The sequence below is a fragment of the Hesperophylax consimilis genome, chromosome 29 (genome assembly GCF_061612785.1).
Source record: "Hesperophylax consimilis isolate HC1 chromosome 29, BYU_Hcon_1.0, whole genome shotgun sequence".
NCBI classification, from domain to species: Eukaryota; Metazoa; Arthropoda; class Insecta; order Trichoptera; family Limnephilidae; genus Hesperophylax; species Hesperophylax consimilis.
The window spans coordinates 20,131,208-20,144,506 of NC_142864.1; the positions used below are offsets into that span (position 1 = coordinate 20,131,208).

A 13,299-nucleotide genomic window follows, 5' to 3' on the forward strand; every position below is an offset into this window, starting at 1 on the left:
TACTTCTTGTTTGTCTAATGCAAAATAAAACTCCTTTACTCACAAATATTATACGTGTACTTGGAACAATAAGGCTCTATCTAACGTTTTCACCATAATTTCACCACCACTTTTTCACAGTGTTCACAGTGAGCATCTGTTTGACTAGCCGATTTAATTCGTTTAACACATTTTAGTTTCTTTTGAAAATCAATTACGCCTAAGTATTATTCTCATTTCTTTATTTTGAAGAACTTGCAATTGTGTGCAGAAAATCTGACATTATGCAAATAAAAATTAAAATGAAATGAGTGATTTTTTTAAAGCAAAAGGTTTTAACTGTCTTTCCTTTGCCAGGTATTTTGGCTAAATGCCAACTGGTTTTTTGTGTAGATTGTTTATAAACATAAAGTTAATTCAATTACAATACGATCTGCATATTCACTTTTTCATAAATTTAAATTATTAGTATTTTATTCTGGATTCGAACTTTGAACCTCAATATCTCAGTTTCTTTCCAATGGCAGATATAACCTTGTGGTTCTAAGGACCCGATTATCAAATAAAACTTTTTTGCTTAACCTTTAAATAAGCTTGTTTAACCTTCTCTGTATAAATTGTAGTAAAAAGCTATTTGTTTCTTACAAATAAATAAATAATTTACAGGAAAAGTTGACCTTGAAGACCAGGTAACATCTAAAGCGGAACAGAAAGCGCGTATTTACTACGACGCGTGTCTTGACGTAAATAAAAGCATGGAAACCCTCGGAGCCGCCCCGCTGCAGGAGCTCATACGGAATCTCGGGGGCTGGAATATCTCCGCCAGTGGATTCCTACCAGACAAAATCAACCTGATGAGGACACTCCGAATACTACAGAACACGTAAGACAGTTACTGTTTCGACAGCTCTTGGATAGTGCATGTTGGAAAGAGGATATTTAGGAACGGAAAGAAGAATGTTTCATTTGGTCTACTTCAGTACATTCCATGTTATTATATAGTCAACACATTTGGGTCAGAGGGCTGAAATAGGCTAAATAAAATAAATTAGCTGTAAAAATTTGAGGAAACCACATTCGAGTTCTGTGTACCTATAGTTTTAATTAAAGTTGGAAACTCGCTCAAGGAGAAACTCTTAAGTTAAAACCAGTTTTGTGTGCAGAATTTAACGATAAAATTCCAGTTGTGGAGTCATCTTCATTCTTCAAGAGCAGCTATAAACTGTGTGCATCAAATATCGTCGGAAACCATTTTCATGTGCTGGGTGTAATTTTAATCAGCTAGGGACTCGACTTCAATCTAAGTAAAAAACATTTTTGTCTTCCGAATTATGTTTTTAAATTCCAGTTACGAATGAAGGAAACCGTTCGCGTGTTCCGAGTGGAGTTTAAATTCTAGTTTCACACCACATGCTGCAAAATTCCGAGAAAAACCATTTGCTTGTTCCACGTGTAACGATTATTTACAAATTAGCCTTAAGTTTAAACAAGACTTGTGTTTTGTACGCAATTTAAAATTCGATCTGAGAGCAGTTATAAATTTCTAGTAGTAGACTCATTGTTAACTTGACGCTTGGTCACACATTATCAATTTTCTTGTTCGAAGAATTCTTGTCAGGCGTGATATAAAAATAAAATAAAATCTGTACTTTGTAAAATGAAGTTACAATAATATATGGAGGATTCCCTCACCCCCTCCTCCCCGCCACTAAAATCTAAGTGGAAAAGGTTTCTTACAATCCTCACCCCTGTGTTAAAGAAGAGAATAGATATACAATATTAAGAATCACAAAAAAATACGCATAATGATCATATTAAATGTAAAAAGTAGTGTTATTTTACTTTTCGTCTTATAAATATATACTTTTAGTATTATATGTATATCCATTGTACGATATTCTGGATGTCGGCTATCTAACAATCCTCCAGCACTCGCGTTTTATTGAAGGTTCAGTTTTCTCGCACAGCCTCTGCAACTGGACATTAGTGGAATCTTCCCTTCAGAATTTCCACTAGACTTCTGTACTATAATTTATTTTGCTGGCATCCTGAGCACATATCTAAATCACCACATCTGAGATTTTCTATAAAGACTGTCAAAAGTTAGGTGCCAACGCTTCCAGTTCTACTCTCTCTAAAAAATGCTTTTACGTTGTAATTCCATATTTTCCTATTATTTCAGATACGGTATTAAGGCATTGTTCACCTGGTCTGTTGAAGAAGATGCGCACAATTCATCGAAGAACGTCATTACTGTTAGTAATAAAGTTTTACAACGTACTTTTCTAAGAACAAACATTTATAACGAATGCCTCGAGAGAATCCCAAATGGTATAATTATTATCATTGTAATTACTGGTCTTTCCATTAATTCAAACTTAATTTCTCTATAATAAAGACTTACCACATTAAAAGAAAGATAAGAAAATACTTGAGCAACAACTACTACTACTTGCAACAAATTTATTCTAAGGCAACCGTGTTTTTGAAATATGTAGGTGTACGCCAATGTTACTTGAACGTCGTGGTGGTTTTTTTATGAGTAGACTGTAAATATTTTTTTTACAATTGCTTATAAATCCGGCTCAAAGGACCAAATGGCATACGTTAACCAAGAATTACTCAGCTCGGGTGACATTTTTGGAATTAATAACAAGAAAGATAGCTAGACCTTACGTAACAACCTAATAGTTGCACTGTCCCATTTCCGCAGCATTAGAGAGTATCGTGCGGAAAAGGGAAGGTGCGAGCAGCGATATTTGCTAGTTTCAAATATGTTGAGTCCGTCTTACTAAATTCTGTTCATATAACACATATAATACCTGTGTGGATTGAAATAATAATATTTTCATTATTTAAAAAAAAATTGTACATTTATCTTTACAATTCCAGGTCGATGTCGTAACTTTTGAGGTGCCATATCGCTACAACTATTTAAACAAAACGGCTAACAAAAAAATATTCGACGCATATCTCGAGTTCATGACAAAAACCTCCGTGCTTCTGGGAGCCAACGAAACTGACGCCAGAACACAGATGCTCGACGTCATAGATTTCGAGACCGATCTGGCGATCACCACAATCAGTGCGGAGAACAAATCCGATGCAAACCAATCATACCATGCCATGTCCGTGCAAGAGTTGCAAGAGTTGAGTCCTTTCATTAAATGGCAGGATTACTTCAACGATGTGTTCAGAAAGGTGTCGAGGAAGATCGACGCTAAAGAGATAGTCGTGGTAAAAACTAAAGCATACTTGGTAATGTTAAACACTCTGGTGAATAGGTATGCTGCAACAGAAAGGGGAAACAAGTGAGTTATTACTGATTCGCACACTTATCTTATGATGTATGAGGCGCTGAATGGGCAGGTACTAGCATCCTTGCGTGGTATCTGCGTTATCTGGCTAGCCGAGTTAGCCTCCAGGTTAGCCGATTCTGAGGCGTCAAAGATGCTGGTTGAACATCTGGAAAGAGCCTTACACCGGCTGGGACCACATTCTTCAAATGACCTTCCATTTAGTGAAGGATTAAAAACTGGCTTAGAATAAATTTAATATGTTTTGAAATCAAATATTTACAGAAACGACTCGCCTGATCACAGATTGCATATCTGTTTTTGGAGTTTCAGCCATTTCAAGTAACATTTCCATTGTGAATCGGTCTCTCACGAGTATTTCAAACAATTATTTCTGTGCTTCTAGTACCCTGAACAACTATCTGATATGGCAGGCGGTCAAGTCGTTATCTCCCTACCTCAGCAAGGACTTCAGGGACGCGGGGAATGCGTTCCAAGAGGCGGTGACTGGCTCCGAGGGCGGCGAAGAGTGGTGGCGCCATTGCATCACAGAGACAGATAACGCCATCGGTGGGTCATGTTTTATTGCCAACATGTCTACTTCGGTAACGGTCTGCATAGCTTGCGTTATTAGCAGTCTAGTCCCTCTACCTGCATAGCTTCTGTAAGCTTCTCTACAGGCCCATCGTGTTATCCCCCAGAGTCGGGGTACGAATGTTAGGTCTCTAGGCCAGAAGAGGCGTCAATTTAATAATATTATGGAAATACATTTTTACAAGTTATGCTCTAAAATATTAACAAAAATTATTTTTGTGCGCCAGTACATACGCAATATGAACATGAATTATTTGTGTGCACCCGTACATACGCAATATGAATTTATAGAGATGAAAAATTGATTTATCTCTAGTTCTAGAGCTTGGTTCACTAAAATTAATCTCAGATGTTAGTGCTTCATATCGCTCGATTTGAGATTACCTTGTTTCCTTATAGATTATTGATAATTTTATGGGGATGTATTATATCTTCATAATAATCCACCGAGCCGTTTATGTCATGGTTACTAATGTGTATCTTAAAATTTAAATGATGGACGACTTTTTCTTTGTACAGCTTCAATGCGCTATTTGTAAATATTATATTGAGGATTCCATATGGGAAAAGCAAATTCAAGATGACTGCGAACATGAAAAAAATACAATATTTTAAGTATTTGAATATTTTTGAAATATTATTTTAATGTCATTAATTTCTCTTCCAGGTTTTGCGATGGGTGCCATGTTTGTGCGTGAGTCATTCAGCGGAAAGTCAAAGTCGGAAGCTGAGGCGATGATTGAGAATGTTCGCGAGGCCTTCAAGAAGAACCTGCAAACCCTCAGCTGGTTAGACAAGGAGACCAGGGACCAGGCGGTTTTGAAAGAGGAAGCCGTCTCCGAGATGATTGGTATGCTGATCTGTTTCTTTCGTGGTGGGAAGACATGAGTCTGTGAAATGATGCTGGTTCCATAAAGGTTTTCCTGATGTTTGTCGACTATATGTCGTGATATGAGGCATATATGCTCCTCGCATAACCTCTGGGGTTACTTTCCAACTTTGTCTGGGGCTCTCAATTGGACGACTTCACTCTGAAAATTACGCCAGTATTTTATTTGGATGTCTTCTGGCATTCTGAGGACATGTCCTTGTCAACTCACCTTAGACTTTTCTATGCACAATAGCTAAGCACATCATTGATCGTCAAGCTCCAATATCTGAATGCGGCAACTAGGACCCTGGAACGTCCTCTCTCGTTTATCATCAAGATCAATTCAGATTCACAAAATAATTCACAGATTCACAAAATAAGGATCGAATCAGCTCAAAAGAAACCTCGAGCATTATATCCTGTAGAATCGGATTGTCCATACTTCTTACCTACTATAAGAAACTCCTAGAATATTTCAAATTAGAAACAGTAAATGAACGTGATGACAATAATGACATTAAATTTCTTTTCAAATTTCTTTCCTTGAAGCCACAATTAAAATCAATATTAATCACAGTCCACTAAGAAACCACGATACTTTCCATATTCCTTTCCAAAGGACCAACTTAACCTTCTCTTACCCTTGCGAATGTGTCAACTATCAATATGACTTCCACTGTAGTCGCAAAATTTCTGACATATTTACTATGCTCTTTGCCAATCACATATAGAATATGGGATTATTGGATGGGGACCTGCCTCAAACCTTCACATGAAGCAGCGCGTTAAAACAAAAAAAGTAATAATAAAAATAATCTCGAAAGAACTCCATCCAACTTTAATGTTTTCAATATTATAAAACTCCACTCAAATTTAAAGTAAAAAATGAGTTCCCTACTGACCAACACACCTACACTACAAGGACGAAAACCTCAAATCTACCGAACATCCCAAAGCTAAATACATCTTTTGGCCAGATAACCTATAACTTCCTAATACTACAAAACTATATAATGCCTCTAACTAAACATCGAGATGAGAAAATTACGAAATAACATCAACAAAACTTACAGTCAACAAACATTTTTTATTTTGGGGAAATCAACATACGTGAAAATGAGCCAACACCCATACAACAACTAATAGTCCGCCTCGGAACTGGAATACCTGCCGAGGAGAACTGTTAATAAACCACATTTTATTTTTAAATAGTCATTAATTAAATATAAAAATTAGACAATTTTGCGATAGCCTCCAGAACTTTACGAAAATTCTTGAATCTCTTGTTTCAACTTAACTTCATTTGACTCAAACTTTATTATTCCTTGTTTTTCACATGTGATGTATTATGTTTATGAAGGTTGGTATTTATTCTTTGTTATTTCTTTTCATTTTTTGTTGTTAAACCCTCTGTCTATTGTGTACATTGATTAACTAATTTAAAAAATCAATTTCCGTCTTACCGGCTATCGCATGGTCGATCTGTTTCAAAAGTGCCGCGATGGCGTAGATGTTAAATTGGGTTGATCTCGGTTGGTTTTCAGGTTACCCCGACTACATCCTGAATGCACAGGAGTTGGACAGGCAGTACTATGAGCTAGACGTGAAGCCAAGTGAATATTACCAGAATAATATAGAGGTCAGAATGTTTAATCTGAAAAAGAATCTGGAAAAACTGGACGAGCCTGTCAACAAAACACAATGGGGTTTGTTACATGTTATCGGTTAATTTATTACGGACCTTTCCAAACTAACTAACCATCGCGCCGTTTCCCGCAGAGGTAGGCAGAGAGGACGCACCGCCAAACGATTCGGTCTCGGGTCACTCTCCTTGCCTCATTCACATTCATACATCTTCTTCTGTTAATCTGACTATTGACATGGCCCGACTCGAGTGTCTGATTCACTTGATCGTGCCATGTCTTCCTCAGACGTCCTTAACTTCTGCTACCATTCGCATTTTCGTCATATATTCTTCTTACACTCCTTTTTTCGCTCATCTCATTCTCTGCCAGTTCCATACATCAGGGTAGGTACCAGCACTCCATTGTGAACTGCTAACTTCGCTTCTTTGGACAATGTTCACAATGTTACCTAAACTAAACCCTAATTCGGTTTAGTGCGTTGTCTGGAACCAATCAGCTTTAGTCGTGTCAATTAAAACAAGATAATAAAAAACTTATTTTTTTAGTTCTCAAAGTGCGCGATTCTTCCACATAGTTTTTACTTGGCAAATCTTGGATACGATTCCAGAGGTCACGCCTTCAAATGCCGGCGTGCGCAAGTTAATTTTATTTTATCATTTTGTGTTATTTCTGGGCACACCTGCTAAGCAGCGAACTACATACTTGGGGTGACCTATGACAGTGGTGTTTGTTATCCAATAAATGGTTTCAGCCTCACAACATACTCCAATTGGGGACGCCATATTCTCACTGGCTTCGGACGGTTGCGAGCAGACTCTAGTGCGGTATTCACATTAAAAAATATGTACCTGGACCTGTGTTAATTTTGAATAATATTTTCCTCAGTCACGACTCCCGCCACAGTGAATGCTTACTACAATCCCCCCAAGAACCAAATAGTCTTTCCCGCCGGCTTCCTACAGTTCCCCTTCTACGATAGCGAGAACCCAAAGAGCGTCAACTACGGAGCCATTGGCGTGGTCATGGGCCACGAACTGACGCACGCCTTCGATGACCAGGGCAGGAAGTACGATCGGTGAGGACCAAACATCACATTCCTCTTACAATTCCATCAAACAATAACTAGCTTGAACGCCTCAAGGCTCCTTAGTAAGCGTGCAAAAAAATAAAAAGATTTCTGAAGATCGTTTGAAAGGGAAATATGTAAATACGAAATGAGGGTCTTAAAACTGACAACACACCAGGAACATGTTCCATTTCATACTTTGATTTTGTAAACAAAAATCATATTTATTTATTTATCAACTCCTTTAGATAAAGATCATAAAATAAATTTAAAACAACAGTATAACATAAATAAAAAAGATTTTTATAAATAAAGCATAAAATACAGTTGTTATCACACTGATGAAATGCAACAGATATCTGGTAACTATCTGGAACTGAGGTGATCATCCCAGAGTATTGCCAATTAGAGTAAATTAACAGTACACCACAATTATTAGTGTGCGTTGCAGTAAAGAGTTTAATTCAAAGAATTCTAAACAGCTCTAGCTGAGGCGATGTTGATCTGGTGCCGACGTGCCAAGGTGATATTGTGTGCGATAATCTTTAATGATACATATCAACATGTTTCAGAACCAATGGTTCCTTCATCAGGATACAAAGTATACCATAAAACTTCATAAAAATTATTAAACATTATTTTTGTGTATAGGTGCCTACTGGCTTTCTCTTTCCTGGATCTTCACTATTCTTTCGTTTATCTTTAAAAGGCAAAGCAAAGAGCTTGCCGATAGGTACTTGGAAGACTAGACCGATGTAACAAAATAGCACAGACTCACAGACAATAACAACACGAGAGTATTGTGCTGAATATTAAAGTTCTTTACTTATTTATTAAAGATGTGATTTTTATTAATTCGAAATGATAAAACTAAATGGTATTTGCAGATTCGGCAACTTGGACAACTGGTGGACGAACGAGAGCATCCACCAGTTCGACCTGAGGACTACCTGCATTCAAGATCAGTACTCCAACTATTCCGAAAAAGGATTACAATTGAATGGGAAACGAACAACTTGTAAGTTATCATATGAAATGCCAGCCATACAATACAATACACCACAAGCAAAAGATGGTGCGCAGCTACTCGTCTGTTTCTACGTCTGTACTAAGATTTACCCGGACAACTCAACACAATGACAATTCAAACAAACACAATTCAATTCACCTTTAAAAAGTGATATAAAGTAATGAAAAGTGATGAAACATAAACTAGGTGAAATTGGTTACATAGGTTAGGTTTATAGATTAGTTTTTTTCATCGCTTTTAATGGCTTTATTTTATTTTATTTATTTATTAATTTTCAGGAAATCGACAGTTTACATTTAATCAGTTTATACGTAAGTATTATATAGCCAAAATAAAAAACCAATTATGGATTTCCTCCTTGTGACTTTACCTCTACCGAGACAGCATAATATGGAATAAGTAAATTAAATTTGTAAGAAAGGAATATGAATTTACAAAACAATACATTTATAGCCATGGAGAGGGGTTGTAGATATAAATCAAATCATAATAGAGATATAAACAATAGAGACATAAACATTTTTCACAAACCATCAGAGAAATATTCTTTTATGGACCTCTTGTATTTGTTCGTTGTCTTGTTTTCAAGTTCGCAACTGAAAATATCAACCTTGGATAATACGCTATTGTAATTATTGTATAGTCTGTTCAGGCAAGAATTCTGCTTAGAGTTCGTTTTGCATTGACCAACCCTGAATAGGACACAAGAGCGTGTTGAACGCGCAGGTTCATTGAATGGAGTCTTGTTTAGCAACTCTGGGCATTGAATATTATTGTTAACTACTTTATGCAGGATAGTGCACCCTTATGATGCCTCCGTACACTCAGTGAATCAATTTTAAAGTATGAAGCTGCCTCTGCATAATTATTCTCTTCTCTTCGATGGCGCTACAGCCCATATCGAGCTTTGGCCTCCTGCAACAGTCGCCTCCAACTCCTCCTGTCCTCAGCGGCTGACTTCCAGTTTGTCACCTGGAGAAGCTGTGCTGCATCCCCTCTTACCTCATCTTCCCACCTCAGTCTGGGTCTTCCCACTTTTCTCTTTCCACCTGGGTGACCAGTCAGAATTCTTTTTGGGACGCGTGTATCCGGCATTCTCTGTACATGACCAGCCCATCTCAGCCTGAGGAGTCTCATGTGTGCAGAGATGCTAGGGGCCTTATATATATCGTACAATTCTCTATTGTGCCGGATACGCCACTGTTCGTCCTCTTTCACCGGTCCACATATTCTTCTCAGCACCTTTCTTTCAAAAGTATCCAGCATTTCAGCCATCTTTACTGTCAGTGTCAGCGCCTCACATCCATATGCCAATACAGTTCTTACAATGGTCTTATATATGGTTATTTTGGTTTTTCTGTGGACACTACGTGACTTAAACACTGGCACCAAAGAGAAGTATGTTTTGTTGGCTGCTGTGATTCTTCTTCTGATTTCTGCTGGATCCTCATTGTTCTCTGTCAGGCTGGAGCCCAGGTAGGTGAATTGATCGACCACTTCGTATGAGTAGTTGCATAATTATTAAATCTTACAAATGACTTGTAACAAAGATATTTTAATTATTGAAGACAATATTAGCGATTTCTAAACGAAAATCTGAAACAGAAAAATCAGAAAAGGATACGGTCATATCTAGGACACGAACTTAGGACCCTTGTCTTGCCGGGACACGTGTCAAACATTTGATGCAAACGCCAAATGACTTTGTACATAGGCAAAGTAGAGTTGCTTAATGATATCGATGCTATTAAAAAGTTTTGTGTCTCTTATGATGAAGCCTAACATTTTAGCAGCTTTAAAAGTTATTTTTGAAACCTATATTGTAGGTAGTTTACTATCACTTTTTAAAGATGTGTTAAATTATCATTGTGTTGAGTTATCATGGAACCGCAGAAATGGCGTGATATATAAGTAACTCTCTAGCGTTCATAAGACCATTTGTTTTTTCGAACCACTTTTGATTGTTTTTATTGATTTTCCAGCTGAAAACATAGCCGACAATGGCGGTCTGAAGTCATCTTTTAACGCATACTTGAAATACGCCACCACTGCAGCCAGGAACGACACTTTGCCCGGTCTCAACTTCTCTCACAGGCAGCTATTCTTTATTTCATTCGCACAGGTAACATAACCTCACATAACCTAACCAAACCCTGAATTAAATCAAGTGACGTCCTGCGGAGTTAGCCAAAAATATTTGCATATCATCAAAAATACTAATTTCGGTAGTGTCTGAACCTGCTGGTTTAATACACTCTGGAACTCGGACTTGTTTTGAATTTAAGTGTCATTTTCAAAATTAGAATTGATTGTATGAATTATTCATACCAATGATAATGTATGTACATAACTATAATATGGTAGGTATTTTGCTGAAAATTATTGAAGTGAAACTTCTTTAGGCGCGTAATGGATTTTCGGGGACGGAGTAAAACCGAGTCAGGATCGACACGAAAATGCGGGTACCCCCACCACCGCTCACCGTTCACTGTCCCTCTCTCACCATATGCGCTTGTTGAGGTGGGGGAGCCGCTCACAAACGTTCTCTCTCTTCTCTTCTTTCCTCTCTCTCAGACACCAGCGAACTGCGCCACGCCAAGCATCAGCTGCTTGGTTAGTATACTGCGTCGTGAGTGTAATACGAGTGAAATACGTAATTGATTGTGGTTCATACGGTTTGGTACAGAATTTCAGTGTTAAAAATGAGTAGTGACGAGATAGAGGTGATGAACACATCATTGTCATTGTAATTTCTTTGTAATTTTTAATTGTAATATTGTTATTTATGTAATATTGTATACTTGTGAATAAATTGAAAATTTTTGGAACTATACATTAATCGAACGTCATTCATCTATAAGAAAATATTAGAAAAAGCAAATCCATGCTTCGTCGTTGAATTATTTAACCTCTAATTTTCAAACTAACCTAAGAGAGAAAATAGAGATGATGAAATGAAAATAGAGAGAGAGGAATACTAGAAGTTTCACTTCTGTCTTGCGTAGGCTTGATTTTAATTATTGTCGTTTTCAAAAATATCAAATATCCCGTGTATTTTCACTGGTAAGTAATACACGGGATATGAATTAATAACAATTATTAATTAATAATTAATAATTAACACAATTATGAGGACTAACGGATTCTGAATTTTGTGATTGTCAACTCCACCAGTTTTCCGGAGGCAAATGGATGCTGAAACCAATGTCCTCAAATGCCTATCTAAATAAATAACCCCAGCATCCAGACGACAACCAGACAAGTCTCTAAAATCTACTTTGTTTTTAATCTGTATATATTGTACCGGACGATAGTAAATGTAACCAAAAAATGTACCTAATAAAATTAGACGAGATACTTGACACTTTTTAGAGGCTCTTATGCAAAAAAAGTGAGTTCACTTTGGTAGAGGTTGATGCATCTACTTAATAATCACTTTAGTGGAGGTTGATGCATCTATTTAATAATCACTTTAGTGGAGGTTAATACATCTACTTAATAATCACTTTAGTGGAGGTTGATCGTTCTACTTAATAATCACTCTAGAGGTTGATCGTTGACTTGGAGGTTGATCGTTCTACTTAATTATCACTTTAGTGGAGGTTGATACATTTACTTAATAATCACTTTGGTGGAGGTTGATGCATCTACTTAATAATCACTTTGGTGGAGGTTGATTCGTCTACTTAATAATCAACCATTTTAGTCGACCATCTTTAGAGCGTTTGACCTAATCGGCCTAATGGACGCTACATAACTTATGACTATGTGATAAGAAGGCATGGCTATCAAGTTGAACGGTTTTACCGCCAGAGCATCCAACCACCATCCAAGCATTGTTAAGTAATTGAAACAACTTTACTCAGTCTGCTTAGGGAGCCGTTGTGCGTAGTTGTTTTAGAGCGTATATTTAACTAATAAAATGGCAAGCGTGATGATCGTGACGGATTTGACAGCTATTTTACAATATATGAGGATTTAACTTACTTGTGGGATACTAAAAGCAAGGTGTACTCTGATAGAGATACCAGGAACAAAGCTCTTATGATCCTTCATTACGATTGCCATCCAATACCTCCAATATCCATGATACACAGTGTGTTTATGTATAGAATAAATAAAAGTGGGCCTAGTAGACTGCCTTGACGTACCCCTTAAATAATTTTTTGCTCATATGTATTTTATCAGAGTGGATAAGAGTTTGTTGCCATCAGTTCGTGGGATAGTTTTCAAACCATGAATAGGCTACTCCAGTTATTCCGATCTGTTGAAGCTTTTTAAGCAGGAATGGATGGGAGACCGTATTAAATGCTTTTGCTAGATCGAGAACAACAATAAGTGGTTTGCGACCAATGTCAAGATTATGAGAGACGAATTTGGTGAGAGCGACTATTGCATCTGAAGTACTCCTACCTTTTCGGAAGCCGTATTGGTAATAATAATTTAATCAGATAATATTTTGCTATCCTCAATTATTAATATAGTTAACCTATTCTTTCACAGATCTGGTGTTTCTCCATGACGAAGGAAAAAATGGCCATCCTGATGAAGACGGATTTTCACTCCTTACCTAAATACAGAGTCATCGGTCCGCTTTCCAACTTGCCCGAGTTCTCTCAAGAGTTCAACTGTCCACTGGGTTCTAACATGAACCCAGTCAAGAAGTGCGGTGTTTGGTGAACACCCCTATTTAACACCCCTACCAGGATTTCAAACCTGCAGCTGTTTTGGAAAATACAGATTTTTGGATTGAACAGCTGCTGGCCTCTGTTTCCTCCCTCCTACAACTTCTCGTTCAGGTTCAATCCTTCTTTCCT

The 13,299-nt window shown here is 37.3% G+C and overlaps 1 protein-coding gene across 1 annotated transcript in view; it reads left to right on the forward strand.

Moving 5' to 3' along the window:
- Positions 1-13,162, forward strand: part of LOC149409965 (endothelin-converting enzyme homolog) — a 39,681-nt gene extending 26,519 nt beyond the window's left edge. Inside the window, exons 4-13 of the mRNA XM_089649114.1 lie at positions 646-862; positions 2,162-2,234; positions 2,872-3,290; positions 3,682-3,845; positions 4,537-4,719; positions 6,285-6,446; positions 7,272-7,461; positions 8,340-8,470; positions 10,465-10,604; positions 12,986-13,162. Of these exons, the coding sequence (XP_089505240.1) occupies positions 646-862; positions 2,162-2,234; positions 2,872-3,290; positions 3,682-3,845; positions 4,537-4,719; positions 6,285-6,446; positions 7,272-7,461; positions 8,340-8,470; positions 10,465-10,604; positions 12,986-13,162 (1,856 nt within the window). The remainder of the gene's footprint in view (positions 1-645; positions 863-2,161; positions 2,235-2,871; positions 3,291-3,681; positions 3,846-4,536; positions 4,720-6,284; positions 6,447-7,271; positions 7,462-8,339; positions 8,471-10,464; positions 10,605-12,985) is intronic.
- The last annotated feature ends 137 nt before the right edge of the window (positions 13,163-13,299 follow it).